The sequence below is a fragment of the Aedes aegypti genome, chromosome 2 (genome assembly GCF_002204515.2).
Source record: "Aedes aegypti strain LVP_AGWG chromosome 2, AaegL5.0 Primary Assembly, whole genome shotgun sequence".
Taxonomy (NCBI): Eukaryota; Metazoa; Arthropoda; class Insecta; order Diptera; family Culicidae; genus Aedes; species Aedes aegypti.
Window position 1 is genome coordinate 420,700,845 of NC_035108.1, and position 27,438 is coordinate 420,728,282.

General features: G+C 37.7%; 1 protein-coding gene across 3 annotated transcripts in view; it reads right to left on the reverse strand.

Annotated features, from left to right (window-relative positions):
• The window catches only part of LOC5568794, a 46,312-nt gene extending 24,488 nt beyond the window's left edge, over positions 1-21,824 (reverse strand). The window contains exons 1-2 of one of the 3 annotated variants that reach the window (XM_021847474.1): positions 21,627-21,824; positions 5,334-5,863 (exon numbers count right to left, since the gene is read on the reverse strand). In XM_021847474.1, the coding sequence (XP_021703166.1) occupies positions 5,334-5,751 (418 nt within the window). In that variant the 5' untranslated portion in view covers positions 5,752-5,863; positions 21,627-21,824. Of the gene's footprint in view, positions 1-5,333; positions 6,008-21,626 lie in introns of all 3 variants that reach the window. The other 2 variants (XM_001658110.2, XM_021847473.1) reach the window with 2 other exon arrangements.
• Between the last annotated feature and the right edge of the window lie 5,614 nt (positions 21,825-27,438).

Sequence of the window (27,438 nt, forward strand, 5' to 3'; positions counted from 1 at the left end):
TTTGGCAGTGGGTTTTTTGAAATCCATTGAGCTCTAATTTGGTCACAATATGCCACATATTGAAGTGCTGCTTTTTGCAAATTTTGAGTCAAATTGGCCGAGAAGAAACCCCCATGCTAAAGAGAATCATGGAAGTGCCTAAGTAGATCTGCACCCTATATGGTAATTTTCGACTAAACACATATTGCCAAAAATGCCGAGATCGGTGGAACTCGAAAGAATCGCCAACCAAATAAAGAAGGGTGAAAATCAGATGACCCAATATTAGTAATTCTAGGGAAAGTATTTTCGGGGGATCTACATTCGGGTGATTGGCGTTTGCGGAAATGATATTCGGTGAATTAAAATTCGTCGAAAAGTATAGTTGTAGCCATAGTCCATATTCAGCAAGTTCATCCGAGGGAAGCTGCAGAGACAAGTTGAAAGAACAGCTTATTTATAAAAAAGGGAGAATTATCTATGAAACGCATATATTTGAAGATGGTGCATACTGACATGGTCAAATATGATAATATCTCAGACTCCTCTTCGATAGGTACTTATGTATTTTGAAGGAAGAACCTCTCCTGTCAATTATTTTTGGTGGTGATTTCAAATATTTTTAAGTCAACATACTGGCCTGAATGACCGTAAATCGGTTAAAAGGACGGTAATGAAAAAAAAACAACATTGTGGAGAAATAATTTTAGGGGCCCAGATAGCCGTAGCGGTAAACGCGCAGCTATTCAGCATGACCATGCTGAGGGTCATGGGTTCGAATCCCACTGGTCGAGGATCTTTTCGTAAAGGAAACTTTCTCGATTCCCAGGGCATACAAGTATCTTCGTACCTGCCACACGATATACACATGCAAAAATGGTCAATCGGCAAAGAAAGCTCTCAGTTAATAACTGTGGAAGTGCTCATAAGAACACTAATCTGAGAAGCAGTCTTTGTCCCAGTTGGGACGTAATGCCAGAAAGAAGAAGAAGGAGAAATAATTTTCCAATAAATGGTCCTTCCGGGTAATGGTTTTCTGATAAATGGTTCATTCCGGTAAGTAGTTTTCCAGTGAATGTTCTTCCGGTAAATTGCATTCCGGGTAATGGTTTTCCAGGTAATGTCGGAGAATCCTTGTTTTACTTTTTTGAATAATTGCTGTAAAGTGTTCCTGTAATGGAGGATCCCATAAGAAAACAAAGGGTACCGCAGCTATAGGAACACAAATTAAAAATACACCTGCACGGGTAGAAATCAGAATCCAAAAACAAGATTATGAAAATACACCATGATTTGGACTCATGATATCATGAGTCAGATTGCCGTAACGCAATACACGCGTTAGGTTTTTGTGGCTGATTGCTCGGAATCATGATTCAAATGCCAAAAATGCTAAGTCGCGCATCCCAAATGGCGGGGAACGTACCTCTGGAGCCGGCCTTCTGATACGCTTATGATGAATCATGATTATGACTCCAGGAACACATAACATATGTGGAACTCAGAAGTGAAAGCGAGTTGAAAAGTTGTACCCACTTCCAGCTGCTGGCAAGTGGTATATCTAGTATAGAAGACATCGAACTGTCATTACCAATAGTAAACAAAAAACATATGATTGGAGCAGTAGACCAGTTGCTGCGAAGATTACAGACATTAAGATCGAGGGACGGTCGACAACGTTGGGAAGCAATGTCTAAAGATAAAACATGTTTATTTTTTCATAAAATGTAATTTTTTTTCTGTCATACTATATAATATTCATGTTTCATAACAACAGAATGTGATCGATCCGGAAATATTATTTCCTATCAAAAAACTTCCAGCTTCATAACGTGAAAAAGCTTTTGCTTTCCAAAATCCTTCCATTCATTCACCTAAAAAATACAATATGCTAGAAACAACACAGATATCTAAAACATTGACTAAATTATCTCGGATACCAGTGGTGTAAATCTAATTCTAAACTTGTACCATAAATAGTTATTTTCATTCCCTTTGTTGCCACTCTGGATATATGTTATCTTTGGATCATTTCAATACAATGCCACATTGGGCCAGACCGCAAAATTAGATGAAAAAAAAAATATTTTGATAATGAAGATGATTTTTTAGAACAAAAATGGCTGAGGAAAAAATGTTACATATGATGAGGACTACATTTTGACATTAAGTGACATTAGGGTGGACTAACAAAATACGGAAACATTTTTGCCAATTTTTATGCTTTTCAATTAAACGCTTTTAAGTGTTCTATCAAGTTGATCTTTGTTTAATTTTGAACAACTTTGCCGAAGACGCCAATCTTGTAAATCTACTGTAGCCGTTGCTATGGCGTTTCCAATGATGCAGGGTAGGACGGTCCATGAAAATTTGATATTTTGCGCATTACTTTTTTATTTCAAATTCTACCAAAATTACGCCTTCTACAAAGATCTAGAACTAATTGAAACGCGTATTTTAGGGAAAGATTTAAGTTATTCTATTCATTCGTTTAAGAGATATTACCATTTTTATTCCAATAAATAATATTTTTCGAACTTCAATAGCTTCAAAAGGGGGAAAAACGGGGATGCACAGGATTTGAAAGGTATAACTTAGAGGTTCAAATAGTATATGGTATCTCCGGAGGATATTGGAGGATTTACAGTATAATTTTGATATGAAAACAAATTGTTTTTTACAAACTCATGATTTTAGTTGAAATATTGAACATTACGGCAAAGTTCTAAACATAATTTGGGTGAAAACTGTTCAACTGAATATTTTTTAGCATATTATACTTATTTATAAAATGTTTAGATTCATATTTCGAACACTTGCAGTTTACGCTGACTTGAAATGCAACTTATAGGCGAAAATCAGCCTGAGTTGGTGATAAAAATATTAATATCTTCTTCTTCTTCTTGGCATTAACGTCCCCATTGGGACAGAGCCGGCTTCTCAGCTTAGTGTTCTTATGAGCACTTCCACAGTTATTAACTGAGAGCTTTCTTTGCCAAAGTTTCCATTTTCGCATTCGTACACACTTAAACAGACTTTATGAGTTCGGTAAACGAGATCACCGAAACCGATCAGTAATTCACAAAAATACTGATGTTTCGGTAGTTGACCAGCTTTTGACAGTGCGTCACGAACAAAATTACTGAATTTCGGTAAGCTGTGATTAAAAATTACCGAACATTTTGTAAATCTACGATATCACCGAAGTCTGTGAAATATTTCACTGACTATTCGGTAATCAATGAGTTAGACTACCGACAGCTCAGTAATCTGGCCCGTTCGAAACGTCAAAACATACCTTTAGCTATTTACTTATGGAGTTCGGTGAATATTTCAACCAACACGCCATACAAAATCCGCGTGTTTGGAATATGATACTGATTGTTTAATGTTTTAAATCATCAACGAAAATGTTTTGATTCGTTGTATATTTCCAATGAGCAGGCTGTGTATGGTTGAAAGTGATTAAATTTTATTTAAAAAAAAATGGACTATGAAATTGGTAATACTTTTTGGTTTTGTAGAAAAATTACTTTGCAATGGATTACCTGCTTCGCTCTTGTCCACAGTTGATCAGCAGAAGTTTTCTCGTTTTATTTTGTATGGGAAAGGCATTTAACTTCAAATTTCTCGTAAATGATCATTAGTCAAAAAATATTTGGTAGGCGTGATCACCATCACACACAATCGGTACCATATATTTTTTCGAAAATAGTTTCCAATTTGGAGAAATAATTCGTTCGCCATACAAATATTTTAAAATTATACGGTAAATCCTCAAATATTCTCCAGCGATACAATATACCATTTGAACCTCCAAGTTATACCTTTCAGATCCTGTGCAAATTGCATCCCCGGGGAACCTTTTTGAGATACTGACGTTTGAAAAATATGATTTTCGAATTAAAATGGTATATCTCATAAACGAATAAATAGAATAACTTAACTCTTTCCCTAAAATACGCGTTTCAACTACAGTGATACCTCCATGAGTCGATGTTCCATGACTCGATATCGACTCATGGAACCATACTAAAAACATAATTTCATGGTTACTGTGATGGTCCCTAGAAGCCGCTTTCCAAAGAATTGCTGTTCCATGACTCGATATTTCCATGAGTCGATGGTCCCTTCAATATCGACTCATGGAGGTTTCACTGTAGTTCTAAATCTTTGTAGAATGCGTAATTTTGAAAGAATTGGAAATAAAAAAAGTTATGGGCAAAATATCAATTTTCATTGACCACCCTACCCTGCGTCATTGGAAACGCCATAGCAACGGCTACAGTAGACTTACAAGATTGGCGTCTTCGGAAAAGTTGTTCAAAATTAAACAAAGGTCAACTTGATAGAACACTTCATAGCGTTAAATAGCAGAGCATAAAAGTTGGCAAAAATATTTCCGTATTTTGTTGGACCACCTTAATGTCACTTAATGTCAAAATGTAGTCCTCATCATATGTAACATTTTTTCTAAGCCATTTTTGTTCTAAAAAATCATCATCATATTCAAAATATTTTTTTTATCTGATTTCGCGGTCTGGCCCAATGCCGATTGATGTATTGGTGGTATAACTCTTTTGACTTTTCGATGTCCTTATACCAGCATGCAAATTTTAAAGTGGGTGCCACTTTTTGAGCTCGAGTTCCACTTATGTTATGTGCCAGGAACCATGATTTGTGATCCTGATATTATGACCTAACCAATTTATGAATTTCATGATTTGTAAATCATGGTGTGGGGATCAGATTTTTATCCGTGTACCGCTACTAAAGGAAGAGTGTTCCAATATTGAGGTATTATTTTTCACTGACATGCCGCTGGTTACTGCGACGAAATCTTTTTTCTCATTAAGTAGATGGTTGTTACTTTCCGTTACAATTATAATATGAACACTGATTGCGCTTCTTGGATTTTGAGCGTTCAAATGGAGTTGAATCGTGCTTAGTATCCCCAGTAAACACAAACTCGTATACGATGGCGCATAAGAGTACAAATGTGGAGGCGATATACATGCATGTACCATAAGGCTGCATGCAAAGTGCACGTATACCGCCTCCACCTTTGTACTCTTATATCCTCCCATATACGATCATGTGTTGGCTGGGCCTCCACTATTGGAACATTTACCCTAAATAGTTTTTAAAACAATAGGAAAACAGGGAGGTCTTATTCAAATTTCGTTATGTAACCCCTCTTTCCCCAAATTTAAAATGCGAAATTTTGCCAAATAGTTTCCTTCTTTTAGATATAAGAACTCTGAACTCTAAAACTTCAGCTCGATTGGACAATGTCGATACAACATGGAGTTGCAGCTCTCGCGAACTGTTTTTAAAAACTAATCTCTACTCACCCTTAGAATTCCGCCGTCTAGTCCTGTTGCGTCCACCGTTAAAGTCATTGCTCCGATCCAGATCAAAAATGTCGTTTTCCATCAATCCTTCCATTCCGAAAACTCGACTGCGCCGAAAGGAGGTCCCATTGCGTAAGTTCAATTGCGACGAACCGGGTGAAAACGAGGACGATAATGATAAATCTGCCTCCCGCGAGAGCTGTTCCGCTGGCGTCGTGCCCCAGATGTCATAATTTTTCATCACCGGCCAAGATTTTGCAGCGAGAGAAGGGGCCGCTTGACAGCCATTCCGGAGCAGCACCATCATCGACAGCACTGCGCTAGCCGTCTTCAGCACCAGCGCCGATGTCGCCGCCCTCGGTAATGCAATTAATTCGCGATGATTCACATTTAATTTTGGCATATTTTTCACCAGCATTGTATTTTTCGCTCGCTCTTTTTTTCGCTATCTCTTCTTCCGGTGGTTTATCGCATGATTGAATGTGGCGCAATACTATCACATGTTTAATCTGGTTCGGGAAACGGTGCACCTGATGGATTTACGGAATCACCGGAGCACTAATTAATCATTACAGGATGAAATCTGAAAACTGTCCGCGATGATTAACAGTTCTGTGACGAATGAAACGCTGTCAATGTCCTCCGCACGTCGTCTAATGGAAACAAATTACCTCCTGTTAATTATGGAAATTATGCACAAACTGTTTTCATTCACAAATTGTTTGATTCCGGTTCATGATTATTATTTTGAATGACATACATTTAAAATGCCACTGAAGCAATGATCCACTTTGGGATTACTTAACGTCAATATGGGCTGATGAAAATATATATTTCTGCGACTTTCCAGTGCGTCGCGTAAAACGTGTGAAATTGCATTCAATTTCCCATGCTCTTCTTCTTTATTTAGTAGTATTCGAATCCATTCAATATGATTCAAAATGGAAATGAAAATATAAGTTCAGTAGACATTGTAATATCAGAAACACAAGAATAATAAAATCAAGTAAATCTTACTTTAGAAAAAAAAACATCACCAAACAATAAAACTTACAAACAACAACTAGTCAAATGTGTTAAAACTCACATGAATTTCAACTCCGCCAAAAGACAAAGCTACTGTGTCATCTGTAGTTGATTGCAAAAGAGTTTGGATATTTTTGCCTCAACTTGCAAAAATGGAAGATTTCTCCTAATGCTTCCAAAACTCAACTAATAATAGCCCTTTATTCGAAACCTTCAAGTAGACATGTTGTCACGATGAGAGTGATTCCAATAAATTGGTTAGATGAAGTTAAGTATCTGGGACTCATGCTAGATACAAATTTAACTTTCAAAAAATACATTGAGAGCATTCAAGCCAAATGTAACGAATGTATAGAAGTATGCATCTACTAATTAACAGAAAACCGAAACTAATTCTAAAGAACAAGCTTTTGATCTTCAAACAAAGTTCCAGGCCATCCATGTTGTATATATGCTGTACCAATAAGGACAAGCTGTTGTAATACTAGGAAGAAAGCTCGCCAGACAATTCAATATAAAATTTTGAAAATGATTCTTAAGCCCTCTTCCTGGTATAGTACTAATGAGTTACATAGAATATCAAACATTGACATATTGTTAGACAAGAAATTGTTAATTATTGTACAATAGGCAGTTCCACAATTATGATTTTATAACTTTCTTTTCCAAGTTCATAAGTCCAGGAATGTTCCACTACGAAATGGTTCTGGATCTTCCAAATTCGAGCTCGAACACTTTATAAGTATGGATTTGTTATAAATGTTGTTGACTTGAAGTTTAAAAACCTGTCGTAATAGAATTGATAACAGAGGTAAAATATAATCCTCAACGTAATGGAAAACCAAACACAAGCAGTAATGAAATGAATGTCAAACCATCTAACAATATTTATCATAAACTCCGCTCTTAGTACACTGCAGCCGTGAGTAATGCTCCATCACAAACTTGATAATCTGATTATCAGGATTATCCAGTCCCACCGATGGAAATCCCTAACGTCTTTTTTCATCCCCCGACCACCCAGCATCATCCTTCTTAAGCAACCACAATAACTCAAAAAAAAAAAATATACTGTCACAGAAGATTGCGTCCCACAAGGTCACGACTTTTTTGCAACCACGCTCATTCATCACTCACGCCGAAATATCGCTTTCATCCACCGTACAAGGTAATGCAGGTTCCAGGCCTCTCGTCTCTTCCTCCTTGGACTTGAACCGAAATTACTGTCAATCAAAATTTCTCCTCCACCGCTGGCTGCTGCTATAGTGAGAAAACTGAAACCACTTTAAGTGGCGTCATCAAGACATTCAATCAACCAACGCCGCCCCGTGTGTTTAATGTACGTGTGTGTTCTCCCCCGAAATTATTATTTTCTGTCAATATTACAACAACTGAACGGCGCGCGACACTTTCTCTTCTTCGCTGAAGTCCAGCGCAGAGTTTAGCGACATCACCACGCGATTGGTTCGTCATGGTGTTTATGGGCGGTGGTGAGAGGGAAGGAATAATTGAGTGAACTGACTCCAACAACGTCTTTTCGATACATTACTGCTGCAGCCTGATTACGTTTTCACGCGATTTATCTTTATTATATATTGTTGTTGGTTTTGTTTGGCAGAAACGAAGCGTTTTGGGTACATCACATTAACTTTCAATAACTTAATAAGTGGTGACCTTATTGATGCGTGGAGAAACAGGATGCATAATTTAGTTGCTGGAGCTTTCTTGGGAACGTGGTACCGTTCGCAGGTTCGATGCAAAGTCATGATGAAGTTCGATTCCCGGATGGAACCAAGATCTTTAAATAATTTCCTTATTTTCGTGGGCATAGAGTACCATCGTATCTGCATCACGACATACAAATGCAAAAAATGGCAACTTTGCAAAAAAAGCTCTTAATTAATAACTGTAAAAATTCTATTGGAACGCTGAGAAGTAGGCTCAAATTCAATTGGATTGTAATGCCTAAAAAGAAGAAGATGAAGAGTTATAAATCTAAAAATTAACTTTCGATAACTTAACGCTTGATAAAAGACAAAGTTGAACGATAAATTTTCGTTGAATATAACCAAGTAATATTTTTTGTATAAGAATCTTCTGATTAAAATAATTGTTTATCGGAAAATAAAATTTGATTTAATTTGTGAAGTATCGACTGTATGTTTGAATCTTAATTTTCCGGCAACGCAGTCTTTATTAAGATAAAACGAGGCGCTTATTTGCCCGACGCTTCGACACGGGTATTGTGTCTTCCTCAGCAGGTTAATATAGTTTTCGTTTTTTGTTCTATATTTTGTCGAACACCAGACAGTTATAGTTCGACAAAACATAGGACAAAAAACGAAAACTATATTTACCCCCTGATGAAGACACTAATAAGCACCTCGTTTTATCTTAATGAAGACTGCGTTGCCGGAATATTAAGAATTAAATTTGATTTGACGTGATCGATAATTCTGTTAACAAAATTCTTTCAAAAAAAAAAACAGCTGATTGGCTAATAGCTAGAGACTTCGGAAGGACAATTGGATAGATTAAAAATTGGTAAAACTGCCCAGGCCTACAGGTTCATTTTTGCGAGCCATCGGAGTGATTTTCCTTCCTAGTTGTTGCGTATAGATGCCAAGATTTTGCCGTCAGTCAAGGATGGATTACCAACTGGTGAGTTCATTTCAACAAACAACAACAGAACAAACTATGGATGGTTCGTCACTAAAAGTTTCGACATGAGCCCTCATTCCAATTTTTTGAAAAAAAAAAAAATAGATACACCATTTATTTATTATGTCGACGCACTGATACATTACTTTTTAAATTGAGGTTAACGCTCAGCGCTCCGTCATTGTATTCATCGTCATCATCGAAACTTCAAAAGCAGTTTTTCTATTCAAAATTGAAAATTATTTGATGAAAATGTGTTCACTGTGTTTCAATTGGAGAATACAATACAGTGAACACATTTTCCTGAAAATTTCCATGACTTTGAACGAAAAAACTGGTTTTGAAAATTCGAAAATCAATGACGGATCCTGCCCCCTTAAATGAATCGCATCACTTAGCAACAGTGTTGATAGACTCACACTCAAATATCAATCACTACGCTCTCCCGTGAGAGCAAACTCACTAGAGATCTGCTTCGCAAATCTCACGCTTGAGTTTTTGAAGCAAAATCAACTCAATCAACTCAAACCGTAAAAATTGATTCAGATGCACACCCTGAAAAAAAAAAACTCGTGAAACCTGAATGTTGTTGTTTACGTTAGAAAGGAGTACTATAATTTTACCAGACTAACAAGAAATTATTGCGTGTGTGAGCAAACTGTGGAAATACGAGACACCCACCCATGATTTTTTTGACTTCTGAGTTGCGTGATTGACAACACACGCATGAAAAATCTAAAGCCTGAGTTGTGAGAAATTGAGTTTTTCACAACACTGCTTAGCAAGGTGAATCCTAATCATGTAGCTTTCGAACCCTCCCGCTAACAACTCCTTTCTGTGAAAACAATGGAGATGCAAAGGCGATCTCGGTCTCTAGTAGTAATGGACGTCACACTAACATTCATTCCCATCATCGATGACCGGAAGGCCGTGGCCGGTGACGTTATTGACACTACCAAGTTTGAAGTCCTCGTAATTGTACTTTGAAAATGGTATGCTGCTCTCAAGCTAATTCTGTTGATTCCCTATGTAATTTTAATTATTCCAGTTAATAACGGAGAAGCAACTACAACTTGTACGGTCATCAATGCTTTTATTTATGCTATGCTAATTTTAAAAAAAATAGGGTAATTTTCGACTTCGGCACCATTTGACTAGTATTGGCAACTAAAATTCAAACGCCAAATACACAGTATTTGTTTTATCATAGCACACCAATGAAAACTTCCAGGTGATTCTTTGTTCTGTCAGCTACATTTCAAAATGCGACTGATTTGGAGCTGCCAAACAGATTTGCCTACAGTTCTTATAGGAAAGCTGCCGAAGAAAATGAGACTGCCGACAATAGTCACACTGACAAGAGATATTCAAAGCGTTGAAAAAAGTGTTTCAAACAGCTTCTAACAATTCTGAAGGTGTGAATCGATAGAGGATTGAACAGCGCATAAACGTGAACAAAAAAAAACAAGTAATTTATCTCAGAGGCATAGCTAGGGTTTTCGGGGCCCGATGCGGAGTCAAAATCGGAGGTTCTCCTAATAGAGGTATGTGCCGAATGACTAGTGAATTAATCGAAACCATAATATACAATCAACATTTATATTTAGGATTGAAAATAATGGACCTTGTGTTCATATATTGTTGAAGTCGTTTTTAATTTGTATTTAGTACTAGTGGTCCCGGCAAACTTCGTCTTGCCATCAAGTAGGCTGTTGAAAAACGCTATTGATCGTCCCATGCAATATGACAGTTTCGTTAGCGCGCGTTTTTTGAACTTTCCTGTTGAATATCCTGTGATTTTTTATGCACAAAAACACGTTGGAAACCTTGACGAACAAAACTGAGAAAGAATCATTCAAATCAATTGACCCGTTCGTAAGCCATTTCGTGACATACAAACACCATTCCATTTTTATTTATGTAGATAAATGAAGAGTTATCTACCGATACAACCACTTCAGGGCTGATAGTGGCTAAGTGTCTAAAAAAGAAACTTAGAGACGTCATGTCTGAAAAATAAAACCAAAACAAGACTGAACATGTACAATGGTCACTTTTTTGTAAATATTATTTCAAGATTTATTCACTAAACTGTTATTGTTTTTTTTATGTTCTTCAATGTTAATTTTTTTTTTCCCTCATCTGTAGAGCCTTTTAACCACTGCTTCCATTATTTAGGAATATTGTGGTATGACCCATATTTTATTTGGTGCTCATCAAATATCCTTTCACAATTGAGATGTGATAGACATTTGTTGATGTGTCACACTGTCCCAACTGGGCACAACTCGTTTTATAAAGTCTATTACCCTATTAGGACTACCTTGCCAAATTTCCAAGGGCTCTAATAACCCTTTTCCAAATGTTAACGTTCTTTGATTAAGCAATGCTCTGCAGTTGCAGAGTAAATGCTCAGCAGTTTCGTCTTCAGCTTGACAAAAACGACACTCAGAGGATTGTATTTTTCCTATATTTTTAAGATGATACCTACTTGGGCAGTGACCGGTCATCAGGCCAGTTATTACCCTAAGATTTCCTTTATTAAGATTCAGTATAGCCCGGGCTTTAGCTAGACTGGGTTTTATGAATCTTTTCGCTTGCTTGGATGTATCCGTGGCGTTCCAATTGGATTCTACCATGGACATTTCCCAATTTTTCAGTTTCATCCTGAGAGTGCACTCAGGAATACCACAGAACGGTTCAGGGCCGACAAAGCTCGAAGCTGCACCCTGTCTTGCTAGATTGTCGGCGATTTCATTCCCCTCAATTCCACAATGGCCGGGCACCCAGTACAATGTAACTTCGTTCCTACTGGCCAATTGCTTCAAAGAAAGAATGCATTCCCACACTAACTTTGATCTACATGTGAATGCCTTTAGAGCATTCAAAGCTGCTTGACTGTCTGAGAAAATACAGATCTTTGCAAACCTATAGTTTCTTTTGAGACAAACATTTGTACAGTCAATGATGGCTTGTATTTCAGCTTGGAACACAGTGGGACTGCGCCCCATAGCAATTACCTTGCTGATACCAGGGCCGAAAACTCCAGCTCCGGTATTGTCGCCCATCTTTGACCCGTCGGTATAAAACACAATAGAACCTGCACGTAAACTTGGCCCACCAGAATCCCAAGTATAGCGGCTTGGTTTAACCACTTTAAAGGGAACATCATAGTTTGTCTTCGTTGTCATCCAATCTTCTATTGTTTTGTTATCTGAATTCAAATTGAATTCCTTGATGATTTTCATGTGACCAATCAAATCACCATCTAGTATTTTATTATAACGAATAAACTGCAAGGCATTTTTTGCAGCTTGCAGTTTAATGAATTGATGCAAAGGCAGTATATTAAGAAGGGCTTCCAAGGCAACCGATGGTGTACTTTTCATTGCCCCTGTCATTGATATACAAGCAAGTCTCTGCAACTTAGCCAGCTTCTTCTGAGTGGTTGCCTCATTTGTCTTGGGCCACCATACCAGTGAAGCATAACTAATTTTTGGTCGGACTATTGCTGAATAAATCCAGTTTACCATATTAGGTCGCAGTCCCCAAGTTTTTCCTAGGGCTTTATTGCAGACCCATAGGGCATTAGTACCCTTACTTATGACCTTGCTCAGATGAGAGTTCCAGTTCAATTTCTTATCCAAAGTAACACCAAGGTGTTTAACTTCTTCCGAAAATTGAATTTGAACTCCATTCAAAGAAGGCTGTATAAGCTTTACCTTTTTCCTTCTGGTAAAAGGCACGATAGTAGTTTTTGAAGGGTTTACGTTTAACCCCTCTTTCCTACACCATTTGAGAGTAATGTTTAACGCAGTTTGCAACCGATCGGAAATCGTGTTATCAAACTTTCCACGAACTAAGATGGCCACATCGTCGGCATATCCAATTACCTCAAAACCTTGATCTATTAAATTTCTAAGGAGTTCGTCTACTACAAGAGACCACAGTAAGGGCGATAACACTCCTCCTTGAGGACATCCCTTCGTAGATCTTATAGATATTTGCGCACCTCCTAGATCAGCAGAAATTGTGCGACCCTTGAGCATGGTCATTACCCATTCGATAACACTTTTATCCAAGCCCCTTGCTTCCATGGCTGAACTCATAGAGCTATAGGATGCATTATCGAATGCTCCTTCAATATCGAGAAAAGCAACCACGGCTATTTCTTTGGCTTCAAGAGATTTCTCGATTTTATTTACCAGCGACTGCAGCGCCGTAATGGTAGATTTACCTGATTGATACGCAAATTGGTATTTACAAAGAGGCATTTCTATTAAACTTGTTGACTTGATGAAGTCATCAATTATTTTTTCCATTGTCTTTAAAAGAACAGAAGAAAGGCTTATAGGTCTAAAGGCTTTGGGAGTTGTTTTATCCTTTCTTCCAGCTTTTGGAATGAAGACAACTCGAACCTTTTGCCACGCTTTTGGAATATATGAAAGCGCAACACTTGCTTTGAATATTTCGGTTAAGAGCGGACAAAGCGTCTCTTTTCCTTGTTGCAGTAAGGCTGGGAAAATATCATCTTTCCCGGCAGATTTGAAAGGCTGAAAAGAACTCAATGCCCATTCGACCCTCGAAGGCGTGAAGATTTCACAAGCTTTATGATAGGCATTTATCGACCATACATGTCTTGCCTCATCTGAGACCTGTTCTTCATCCGAATATGGGATCGATTCAGGGAAATGAGTTCTCATCATTACTTCCAGTGTTTCAGAAGAGTCAACAGTATAACTGCCGTCTTCTTTTTTAAGGCAACCTAGACCATTTGAATGGTCTTTTGAAAGGACTTTGTGCAGCCTTGCAGCTGCAGGAGCGTTGTTGATGGTTTCACATACCCGTCTCCAGTCCTTACGTTTGGCGTGCCTTAGTTCTCTGTTGTATTCTGTTAGGGCTTTTTTGTATTCAACCCAATCTAAAGTGATCTTTGCTCTATTGAACAACCGCCTGGATTTCTTCCTCAATCCTGCCAGCTTGTCATTCCACCAAGGCACATCCCTGTTAGATGACCTTTGAATAGGACAGCTAGCATGATAAGATGAGACCATTTGGTCAATGATCCCATCAGAGGCATTTTCCAGTTGTGAAACAGTCGTGAACTGTTCACCGATATACGAATTCTTATTCGTTAAATGAAAACGATAGAGATCCCAATTGGTTTTCTTCGGGTTCCTATAGCTTTCTGTTATTTCTGATCCAGCTTTAAAATCGAACCGGATTTGTTTATGATCTGACAATGATTCTTCATCAGAAACATGCCAGTTCACAATCTTCTCCGATAACAAGTCGCTACAGATCGTGAGATCAAGAACCTCTTGTCGGATAGAGTTTACAAATGTAGGAGAATCACCTCTATTACATATGTCTATGTTGTTAGACGACATGTAGTTTAAAAGATCTTCTCCTCTTTTATTAATATCGGTGCTGCTCCAAATTGTATGATGGGCATTTGCATCGCACCCTATTATAAATTGGGCATTAATTTTCTTACAGTAGTTGACAAAATGAACGACAGAGCATGGAGGCACATCTTCAACATCTCCAGGAAAGTAAGCAGAAGCAATACATACCTCCGTTTTCCCACGGATAGTTGGCACCTCTACTTTGATCGCAACAATGTCTCTACGGATAAATTCTGTAATTGGGACAAATTTTGTGTCCCTATTTACAAGAATAGCCGTCCGTGGTTTGGACTGAGTTTCGTCGTACAAAACTCTACAACTGCACGAAGGGCAACCAAGTACCCTTCCATTATTTACCCAGGGCTCTTGAATTAGTCCCACATTGATATTTTTCTTGGTGAACCTTCTGCTGAGCACTGCTGATGCGCCCTTTGCATGATGAAGGTTCACCTGGATAATTTTGATTCGATTCATATTACATTAACATGCTCCCACTCGTATCAAGCCTCTGATTTGAGGCTAAATATGAGTAGCCGATTTTTTTCGGAGAAGTACAAGGTCAACTGCGCCATTGCTCCGGGTAGCACAGTAAGGGCATAATACTGTGGAGGGTGCCCTGGTACTCCACAGGCACCGTTCACGGTTAGGTTTTTTTTTTGACCCCCCTAACCATTCATTCCTAGGCACGGTATGCTTTTAGCCGCATGACACCATGAATTAGGGGCCACCTGTATGATGGACTTATACCACCGGAACAGGCAATCCGTAGTGTTATTTCTAGCCTTGTTGCAATCGGCTATCGACACTACACGGCTATCTAGGCTATTCGAATATATAGAAGCTGATATTGAGGATCAATGTTAATTTATTATTCGTGTTAATTTATTTTTTCGTTTTATCATACATTATTTCATTGTCAAAATAACAAATTCAATAGTTCACTTAAATATATGCGATATTCGATATCACAGTTCAAAATGAAATGCACCTTTCCAAAACCGCATACAAAACATGCATACAAGTCGCCTTCTACCAATGCTATATCAAATAAAAGTCCCTGTCGCCTTACACACTACACCACGAAACACGAATAAGCCTAAGGTTCAAAGTTGAAGCCCGAACGTTTACGATCGTTATAAATAGATCGGAGTCCAAAAATAGACGGAACGATACAGGTCATTCAGATGGAATGGTAGCGAAAAAGATAGCGCTTCAATCGGTTCTTATTCGTAGTTGATGAAAATCGTTGGTTGAAAAGGTCGTGAAATTACTTCGATAATTTTACGTACTTCCGTCCACAAAGATGTAAAATCAAACCTTATCTGAGGACTTTCAGAACTTCAACTCGTCCATTTTGATCTGGACCATGAAGAGGCGAGAGTGCGTGAATAATTTATAGTGTCGCGGTTTGTTTAAATTGGTAATGTCTTTAAAATGTGAGAAATATTTAAGATTGAACTATGTGTTACTTTTTTGTTCCTTTCTGTAGTAAAGTAAAGTTCGTTAGTCAAAGTTCAAAGGTTACGTGCGGTCACGCTAGTTGATGTATGCGTTTGTGAATAAGAAAAGGTAATTGTGATTTTTTTTTTGTTGTGTGGAGATTTTTTTGTTAATGCGTTCGACGGCTTTTTATCCAAGATCTAAATCTAGCGATCAACGGCCCAAGTTCGGCACACCGCATCTACTCGCTAAACGCTGCTCACGACCCCACGTTTCAGCGTTCAAAAGTCCCGGTCTGAGGGGAAAGCCGGAAGGGAACGAACCATTCCGACAGAGCGGCCACCGCCATTTCTATTACCTCGTGGACAGGCCACGTGTGAAGCCCCCGACGATGCCCACCGTCGTCATCCGTCACATGCGTTCCGGCGTGCGACACTTCACCATTTCGTAAACCCAAAAATCGCAGTTCATTGCCGTATTTGGAGTGGTGGTCGCAATACCACCCGCGTCGATGAGCTAAATCCGGAATCCTGCTTTGCCGTTGCATTCTTCGTCCGGAACTTCTTATTTGCCGGGCGCATTCATCGCAACAGCTAAAAGGGTCCGTGAGTAACAAACCAAAACCAACTAACAATGCGCATGCGTTAAACTCCACACAACTAATCGAGCTCGAAGCAGAATATGTCGATAGAAGTAGATAGTAGGAAGTATGAAGAAGTTCCTTCTACACACGTCATGAATGAAAACCTAGGTAATCAAATTAGAATAAATTTCTAAATGCTGAAGGCGACCTCTTTAACTGAGGAATCTCGATCCACTATACCTTTCGAGTTTTCTGTGTCGTTTCCTAAATTGCTATTCAGACTCTCATAAAACAAACCCGCCCTTAGGTTGGGTTTCTTGCCGGGCAAACATAACTCGAAAGACGGTCCTCTTCGGAGGTGGCACTAAAGCCGTCTGTTTTTTTAGCCAGGGAACGAAACAGGAGACGGAAATCCTTTAGCCGTATTCTACGTGCTACAAACAAGAATTCCTCAAGTAATCACACCAGGCAACCTTCAAAGCTGCTTTCTTAAAGTTTATGTGACATTTAAGGATTTTTTTTTCAGAAATTTCATTATAATCTTATTCAGATATTTACTGAAAGTTTGCAACAACTATTCATTTGAATATTTCTTCAGGAGTACATTGAACGATTCCTTCACAAACTTTCCAAGGAATTAATCCAGAATTTGGATTCGAGGTACCTTGAAATCGGAACTTTTTTCCAATGATTTCCACAGATGTTTTTTTCTTTTGATTCTCTCAGAAAATTTCCCAAAGAAGTCCTCAAAGAATTGGTACAAGATTTCTGTAGGAGTTTGTCCAAATAGATGCAAAGGAATTTCTTCAGATTTTATTGAACGGGATTCTTTTTAAAAAAAACAAGGTGTATTTCTAAAAGTAACCGTAAAGATATCACTGATAAAATGCATGATAAATACTTATAAAAAAAAAAGTTTTTAAAGATTTCTTCGGGACCCTCGAGAAAGACAAACTAATAATGAAACTAATTTAACTTTTATAAATTACTCAACCAAAATTTTTAACAGGAAACTCCTGGTGAAGTTTTTTAAGGAGTTACAGAAGTAATTGCTGTAGGATTTTGTGGTTTCAAACACTAAATATTTTTTTTTTAAATTGAAGAATCTAAGTAGAATTCACTTTAAAAAAATCCAAAAATCTTTGAAAGTAATCCTTATTTATGGATACATTTCTGAGGAATCCTTGGTTGAAATACATTGTGGAATCCATGGAAAAATTCCTTAACAATTTTGTGGAATAATCTATGTAAGAATGTATTAGGTAATCCTAGGCAGTTTTGTAATTATGAAAGGATTGATTCTTAAAACGGCTGGAAGTCTTACTGAAAAATTACAATAACAGATTTTCGAGTATAATTTCTTGAAACAGTTTTTACACAAATTACACCAAACATAGAATAAACCCTCGTTATTTTCCTAGAAAAATTTCTGTAGGAATATTTTTATGCTCCCTCAGTGTCATACCTGGAGAAACCGTTACAAAAATTTCTGAGAGAATTTTCGTTATAATTCCGTCGTTGGAGTGCTGAAGGATTTTTTGGAGCAAATTTAGAAGGAATTCCTCTTAGCATATCTTGAGAAATGATTACAGAAATTCGGGTTCGAATCGGGTGCGAATTGTGAACAGAGTAACAACCTAAAAGCTTCCCTATGCATCAGAAACGATGAATTTACCATCATTCCTAACTCGGGTTTTATTCGGGTTTTTCTCAAAAAATATTCGGGTTTCGGGTCGGGTTCGGGTTTACGCAGTGAACAATTTTCGGGTCGCGTCGGGTCAGGGTTTGCTTTTCAATTATTGTCTCGGGTTCGGGTCGGGTGCGGGTACGGGAATAGAAATATTAGTAGTAGAATGCTAGTGGCGCTGTTGTCCCAAAACTGATTTTTATTGTTATTACCTTATATTATGGTTTTTCATTGTTTGTTCAATACCAAGTCGTTGTTTTGGTTCTTATAACCAATTTGACACTTTGATGCCCGATACTCACGCTTTCAGTTCGAGGCAAACTAGATGTTGGGAACACGAACAGCAGCGACATTAGCATTCTTAAGTTAATGCTTCTACTGGTACGGGTCGGGTTCGGGTTTGAAAAATCTGAAACCCGGCCATCTCTACTTCATACCACTCATTATGAAGAAGGTTTTATTCGTTTCATATTCGTACTTCCAAGACAATTTAATAACGTTAGTGGGTAACTCAAAGGTTCCATGTAAGGCCAATTCCGGATGCAGCATGTCGAACCGCGACTCTAATCTTTACCTATGCTGATCATTTATTCGTCAGTTATTCCAGCTATTGAGCTCTTTTCTCTAATTTCACTCCACCTTTCCCTCCCATTTGAAGCAAAAACAAAATAAATGATTTGACACTTTGAGTACCGGTGGATCGCGCTCATAGAAAATCAAGGCTACTATGGTTGATTCATCCCCATCACAACCATTGTATGGAACTAACAGCGCTTCTAGCGTTCTAAATCTAATGTTTCTATTTTATAGCTTCAATCTTTCGCATAACGCTCTATTTGTTTACCAAACTCCTTGGATTGTAATATCGACCTTATTTACAGAAAAATTCATCAGCCTACTAAGATCTTCGAAATAAAATTACATTTTTAACCATTTCCCAGTTGGACATCGACAACTTCAAAAAGGTAGGGCAGATGTGCAATCCGTGGACTTCCAAACAGGACGGACATTTTGAACTGTATCGCATTACGATAACTCTTTGAAAAAAAGTTTTCGCAAATCCTGTGACATAGAACCCCTTCTCACTTCTGTTTTCATCGGCAATGATTCCAGAATTTGAATTCGTCGTTGAAGGAAATCAAGTAAATCCTTGACAAAGGACCCTGTCTCTTGCTGATGCATATTCCTTCAAACCACGTAGAGTTGTAGGATCTAATCTACACAGAAAAAAATCCGTTCTCGTATCCGTTAACAACAGACGTGAACTCGTCAACAAGCAAAAATACACCGTGAACTAGATCATGTATCTGTGACCAATGCTGGTAGTTTACGGTATATTTTTGACAGTTCACGTTTTCCAGAACGCTTTTTTGAGCGTGTACAGCTGAGCAACTCCACCAACAATAAATCCTTATATTCAACTGCCTCTATTACTTGATCCCAGTTTTGGACAGCCCTGTCGAATCCTTCCACCAATCATTGAAGTTCATCGATAGGTTCTTTGACAATAGAAGTAATTTTCAGCAACGCCTGCACTTGCCTTTTCCTCAAAAGTTTGCTATTGCTATACTGTTTGAGTAATGTATCCCAGACAATTTGGTACGCTAAGATGTTTAGAGGGTAGTTATATTCTTTAATAGTGGCTGTGCCTCTTCCCAGTAAACACAAACTCGTATACGATAGTGCATAAGAGTACAAAAGTGGCGGCGATATACGTACATGCGCCATTTGGCTGCATGCAAAATGTACGTATATCGCCTCCACATTTGTACTCTTTTATCCTATCATATACGATTGTGTGTTTACTGGGTTCTCCAAGAAGGCCGATTTTGTGGTGAATCAGAGAAATGTAAATGTCCCTGAAGCTCAGCCAATCATCAATATCCCCATCGAAACACTACAGTTTTCACTACACTTTTTTATATTAAACTTTAAATTAAACAGTTTTATTTGCGGCAGACGATCGTTGATCGACTGCACATCGAGACGCGAAAGTCGAACATTGATCTGACTAACCATTACGTCTTGCTTGAACCAACTCACAAACCGTCGAATATTGCTAAATGTGGCGCGAAGTCCTCTTGATCTCGCCTTCAATGTTTTCAAATCCTTGGACGCTCATTGTGGGCTTCGTGGCCGTGCGGTTAGCGGTGTCAGCTGTTCAGGCGTACTGTGCTACGAAGCGTGGGTTCGATTCCCACTCCAGTCGGTGGAAACTTTTCGTCAAACGAAAAATTCATCACTGGACTACTGGGTGTTTTGTTTTTTGAACGAGCAATCCAGTGCATCATAGGATAAAAAAAAACAATGCAGTATAGAAAGGGTAGCCTGCCATGGCAGGATACATACTCTAAGTCTCACCTGGAGAACTAAAAATAGCGCCAAAGGTACCTCAATGCGTCGACCAGTGATGCATTTTAGTATAGGGTCTCTTGACGAGGGCCCTTGGTACAAAATAAAGAGAAAACGCTAAGCCTAGCGAAAACTAAAAAAAATGTAATTTTAATCGAATCATTTCGTGAATTTTGCGCGAAATATATCATCTATATTATAAACTTGAAGAGTCGTATATAACAAATGATGAGATCGAATTTTGATTGAATCGTTCTTAATCAAGTACAAAAATAAATTAATTAACTCATTACGCGTGGTAAAGATGGACAATTAACGATTTCATTCTTTGAAGGAAGCGCGTATTCCATTGAAACTTCCTTTCCTACCACGTGTAGTGGAAGTTTAAAAAACCTATTTTTTTTTTTTTGGAAGGAAGTGTTAAGATTTGAGTAACCCTTCCTTTTGTTTGTGGTAGAATATTCAGATGTTTCTTTCAAGGAGTTTTTTTTTCTAAGGCCGAGTTCAAGATTACCACCGCTAACAAAATTTTACTTTCATCAACGGGTCTAACAAAAAATCGATAGATCGATAGAAATAAAAAGTAGCATTGAAAAGAACTGTTCTGTTACTTTTGGTAATATCAAAATTCCCGTCATCGGAGAAATCTGTGTTTGTACAGCACGAGAGTACAATTTGCATTAATTTGTTCATTTTATTACAGAATGTTCGAATTGTTAAGATTTAAGTACAATCCATCGTAATCAGTCATATGAGTTTAATTTAAAGTGAAATTACTGTTCTCACATCCGTTTTCAACAGAAGAAGTAATAAATCCATACAAAACGAGTAACAATGCTTCAGTCTTATTTTATATCACATATGCAAACACATCCAATGAACCACTGACCCAACCCCACAAGCACTGGCCCTCCCGCGCGCAAATCTCGCATGGATCAACGAACTCTGCAATTCGAAGCGAAACACACAACACACTCGCCGCCAAGCACTTTCTTCTCCGTATTTAGTTGGCCACACTTTTCAGAGCCCCACTCACTAAACCAGCCGGAAACACACTCCGCAACGATGATGGTTTCAATTAACACACTTTCCGGTCATCTTCCTACCCTGAGGATCAAAGATGATTAAACCATTACCAGTGGGATGATAATTCGAAGCACAAACAAAACCCTAATCCGTGTTTTTCTTTCTGTGTGCCGGATTAATCGAGCCGATCAGACGTAGACGTTCAAGTGCGCGCGCGTGAGTTTTTCCTTTGGACTTTTTCTCTGGAGAGACACGACCGAACCACTCGGCGGTTTGCGACAAACTCAGCGATGCTCCAAGAGGTGAAGCACTGACTCTGCTCTCGAACGAAGCACACCACTGCGGTTGAGCTCTGCAGAGCTGCAGGTCTGATGCAGTTGATCCGGTCGGCGGTGGTGGGATGCGGCTGTAGGTAATTTGAGTGAGGCAGATGAAGATCCGTTTTTGCGATGTTTGCAGCGTTTTGGCTTCATCAACAATAATAAAAGAAATATGGCAAGGCGTAGGTAATCAAGAAACATATGGATTTTTTTCTTACAATTCGTATTATTGCTCATATATTGGATATTTAAGAGTGTTTGAAGGTGAATATTTTTATTGAGTTTTCTACTCCTTCATTTCCGGCGTTACGTTCCAACTGGGACGAAGCCCGCTTTTATGCCAATTGTCCATTTTTGCATGTGTATATCGTGTGGCAGATACGAAGGTACTAACACTGCTCTGAGAAGTTAAAAACTCAGAACGTTACAAGTTTCGAATTCAAATCCCATGTAGGTTAGATCGAGTTTTGACAATCAAAAATGAAAAAAAACTACGTGTCTAATCAATTCGGTGTATTTAGCACATTTGTTCATTGAGTGATAAGGAACTAATGCGCTGAACACATCAATATAATCGATCAATCGAATTGAATGCAGTTTTCATAATAATTCATTTTATTTGGTAGGAAGCGCGCATTCCAATGAAACACAGTTCTTCGTTTTTTTTTGGTACGTTTAACAAAAGTATTAGGGCTCACTCTAAAAGGAATTTGCCCAAAGAGGTAGAATTCATACAGCAAGCAAGATAAAATTAAAAAATCTAACAGCAGAAGAAGTGTATACGTACAACTGTAGAAGACGAGTTACTTTTATATGTTTACATTTGTTTATGTTTCAAAGAATACCAAAATCATTGGAGCAAACTGCAAGATTTTTTTTAATATCGACCTTAATTAGAATTTGGAACGTTTACCATTAGTAATCCACCAAGAAACAAATAGCATCAATTTCTGTTTGTTTAATATGTAACTGTAGAGACGACGCTTTGAGCAAAATATCCAGACATAGAATAAAATAGAGGTGCTAACATGGTAGCAATATCATGTCAGTAACCTGCGGTTGGAACAGATAGATAGATTCTACCTACTGTACATACCTTGGAATATATATATAAATCGCCGCATACGTGCCAAAGTTATCACTCACATCAGCGCTCACTTTATGTCATCTTGTACTGTAATTTCTATTAAAAATCTTGATCTAAAATGGATACAAAACAAGGCTTCTTGGGTTTGGGTTCCCTTCAAACAAACCTTCATCTTCACAAACTACCGATGGAATCCAGAATCCGACTGAGACCGTTGACAAGATTGCTACTGTTAGCGCAAGCTCGCTGAACAACTGTAGCAATAACTCGTCCAAACCGCTTTCAATTCCACTGAAAGTTGCAAAAACCACTCAGCTAACGAATTTAGTACTATACCATTTAATTCCACTAGAATTTGTATCCTCGAGTCGAGTCTAGTGCACGACACTGAAGACGGCCTTACAGTTGAGGTCGAAATACGCGTACCGTTTTGATTCATATTACGGACACTTAAGGCATCAGTGAAGAATAACTCATCAGAAAGCATGTAAAATAATTCGTTCGGTATGATCCCTCTGCATTATTGAGATTTTGATTTCGCAACATGAATAATTTTAAATGAATAGAAATGTGTTAACTTGTCGTGATTTTTATTCCGGACGCTTCCTCACTTTCACCTCATATTCTGGACACTTTGATTCTATTTCCGGACAGCTCATGAAAATCATAAATATAAAAAGTCAAATCTTCAATTGAAATCGTCACATCACTATAGAGACGTCTAAAGCAGTTGATCATTCTAAATGTGCATGGAAATATATGAAAAATGTTTATTAAAACAAGCCTCAAAAGCGAGAACTTTTGAGTGGCAAAAATTGAAACATTTCGTGTGAAATGTTTCCCATACATAGTAGAGTGTCCGGAAGCTGTCCGCAATATGAATCAAAACGGTATCTGTCAAAGGATACAAACTCTAGTGGAATTAAATGGTATAGTACTAAATTCTGGTTTTTCATCTACTTATAGGTATTCTACTAAACAGCTCGAAGATTTATTAACACTCAGCTGTCCAATGAATCAGAATCATTTTATGTGACACCATTTGCACCGGATGAAACAGAAGATGAAGTGAAGCTCTATGTATGCGAGATTTCAAATACTTACTCGTCACTAGTAAATGTGATTAAGCTCGTTCCACGCGGGAAAACTGCCGAAGACCTTCCATTTGTCTCATTCAAAGTAACGGTTAATAAATCGATTTCGAACGTGCTCGGCGATACTTGATATTGGCCTGAGGGAATATCTGTCCATACTGTCGAGCCAAATCCAAAAAAAGCGGAGTTGTTTTTTCAAAGCCAATCGTTGTTAAGCGGTGTTTTCCCCAAGAATTGGAAAACATTTTATGTATTTCATGTTTTAAAAAAAGGAGATATAGTTGTATCGTACCATCGTGGAATCACCTCCTTAAGTATCGCCTCTAAACTATTTGAAAACTGGTTTTCGAATACATGATGCATTACAGCTCCAATTTGATTGGAACCTAGTTCTTTAAACCAACTCCATTCTCCGTGAAATGGAGAGCGGAAACCAAACCGATGCCATTTTTACAGTTTTTTCAGCCGCTTTCGATAAAGTAAACCATCAAATTGTACACTGAGGCAAAAATCTCGCATGATTTTCATAAGATCACACTAATGAAAGCATTTTTTATTATTTTTTTGTCGGTTCATAAGACACTTGTGTATTTCATACGACGAGATTGAGATTTATAAGACTAGTGTAATTATTTCATAACTTCAATTGTCAATGTCATAAGAACGCTTATGAATCCCATTGATCATCATTGTGAAAAACCACGTGAGACAAATTTTCTCGGTACAGGCATTTCACTATCAGAAATTCAATATGGCTTCCGAACTTGACGTGTTTGACTTGTCGCTGTCTGTCTCCGTTTTAAATGCATCAAAGGGTAAATATTTCCTATTTATCATAATTTACGCTGTAACTGACACTTTCTTTCCATCAGGTGGTGAAATTGGATCCGAACAAAGATTTTTGTATGAAAATTTCAAACAATTTGTATGACGCTTAAGAAATCATAAGCCCCCCTCATCCCTTTATGGATGCCCCTAACGTAAACCTTCACCAATTGAAGCGTTCTTCACAATTTTCTCAATATTTTTTCTCTGCTATGATATACTGCTTCGCGTTAAAATAGGTTAGCCAACTCAAGAAATTCGAATTGTCATCCACTTTGTCGTATCGCAACTCGATTCTTATGCTTACAGTTGAAAGCTTTAATCGAATTGCGGCGTGACAAAATGGACGAAAATTTGATTTTTGCAAGTTGGTTAACCTATTTATCAACGCGAATCAGTATAATTCATTCATTGAAATTTAAAATTTAAAGCTCAAATTACACAAGACAGTCTTATGGAATCAAGAATGGATTAGAACGTAATTCATAAGACTATCTATGGATTTTGTTATCATGTCAATGCTGGTACATAAGATCATCTTACGAAATTCCTTCGAGGTGTATTATGGAAACAGCATCTGCCGAAAATCATACGATGGTCTTATGAATTTTAAAGATTTTTCTTGTGTCGTAATTCCATAAGCAAATCTTATGACAGTCTTACGTCCGGTTTCCTCAGTGTAGTAGCTAATCTAGTAGCTAGTTAATCGTCTCGGCTTCAACGGTTTCTTCCTTATATGGATCAAATCGTACCGATTCAGGGGTGGTATAGGAACGTTTATTTTATCTTCGTTTACAGTGACGTTAGGTGTCCCACAAGGAAGTTATCTTGGGCCGCTGATTTTCTTGTTGTACCTCAACGACGTGAACCTTCTTCTGAGCCATTCGCTGATGATTTCAAACTGTAGCCTGCGGTTATTAAGAACTTTGAAACTTATGTGACCGCTAAAGCTTCAGCTCAGTTAGGTTGCATTTTCCGTATTACTGAACAGTTTAGAGATGTGTATTGTCTGCAAACTCTACACCGTTCCTTAGTTCGCTCAATCCTTGAATATGGGTCGGTTGTTTGGTCTCCTTTTTATGAAAATGGTGTCGACAGGATTGAATCAGTTCAAAGAATGACCTCGCTGTAAACTAATAAACCTAGATCAACATCCGTAGTCGAATTTCGCGCACCAACGACTTTCTTCGCGTGCCGGGATCGAGAACTAATACTGTTACAATTCATCTTTAGCTAGTATGTGTCGTGTATTCAACAAGGGTTATAATGTGTTTGGTTTTAAATTTTCTATATCTACTATTAAGAAAAGAATGAAGCAATTGTTGTGTTATTCGTAAGACTTGAATGTTATTTAACAGATTTTTGTTTTTTGATTGTAAGTCAATTGTATCTTTTGGATTTGTAAATCTGTTGATGCAAAAAGATGAGAAGGTTTTATGTCTATTTGAGAGAGAATTCATTTTAAAGGTCAAAAGCTGGTGGTGACCAATCGATTAAGTTTTCAGCTCAAACGGATGTTCGGTTCTCCAGATTTGTGCCCTTGAAAATTTAAAATTTGGCTTCGATTCATCTTCACATTAAGGTCAACTCAAATGGGCTTTTCCTTACTCCTCAAATAAAATAAAATTCTTAGGTAGCTACAAGCCTGGATCAAAAGGACTCTATTCTATAGTCACGGGTAGAAAACGAGATGATTTAACGGTTTTCGTAGTGAAGTTTTAGGTATGTCCTACTCTGACACCTCTTTAACCGTATAGGTATATAAAAACAGTACTATGTTAGTTTCCATAGGTACAGTTTGTACGCTCCAAATGTACATGTAACGTAAATTCTACCTACGGTAATTACTTTTGGAATCAGTCATATATAAATCGCCTCATACTGAACTAAGGTATCACTCACATCATATCACCTTATACTGAATTTTTATTAAAAGTCTTGAGCTAAAATCTCTTGAAGCTCTCCCAAAACGTTCTCCTTTGCACTATAAATAGTTTTCTTTGACGACGCCAACGAAGACAGTTGTAAAACTTGTTCCTCAAACGTCATTCCTTCTGCAAGATCCGTTACAGGGGCCTTCTGGTTAATCATAATCATGTAATTCAAGCAGATTTTCATCTTTTCTGTAATCCACTGAACTCCATTCGAATGAAACTTGGTCATGAGACCATGGCTAATCGAGCGTAAATTTGTCCTTACTGATTTGTCTATTTAGGAACGAAAAATGAGCGTATTTAAAAAATGTTTAGGATTGGATCTTATTGATCGCTCTTTTCAAATATACTTTGTTTGTAAGCTGGAATAGCTAATCGGGTTATCATTATTTATTTTTCTTAATGGTGAAAAATGTCCAGGAAAACTAATTCCATTTCAAACAATCTCAAAGTTTTGAGAAAATTTGATTCCGATTTGACAAAAAAAAAATGTTTCTGTGACCCTTTTATCTTCAGTTATGATTTTCGAACGAAAAGACTTGTACGAGAAATCTGGGCATTTTTCACAAAACTATCACCAAACGCAGGAATTAAAAAATAGTACATCTTAAAAATTTCAGTGATTGAAATTTATAAAATTCTGTTTTCAAAAATATTGCTTT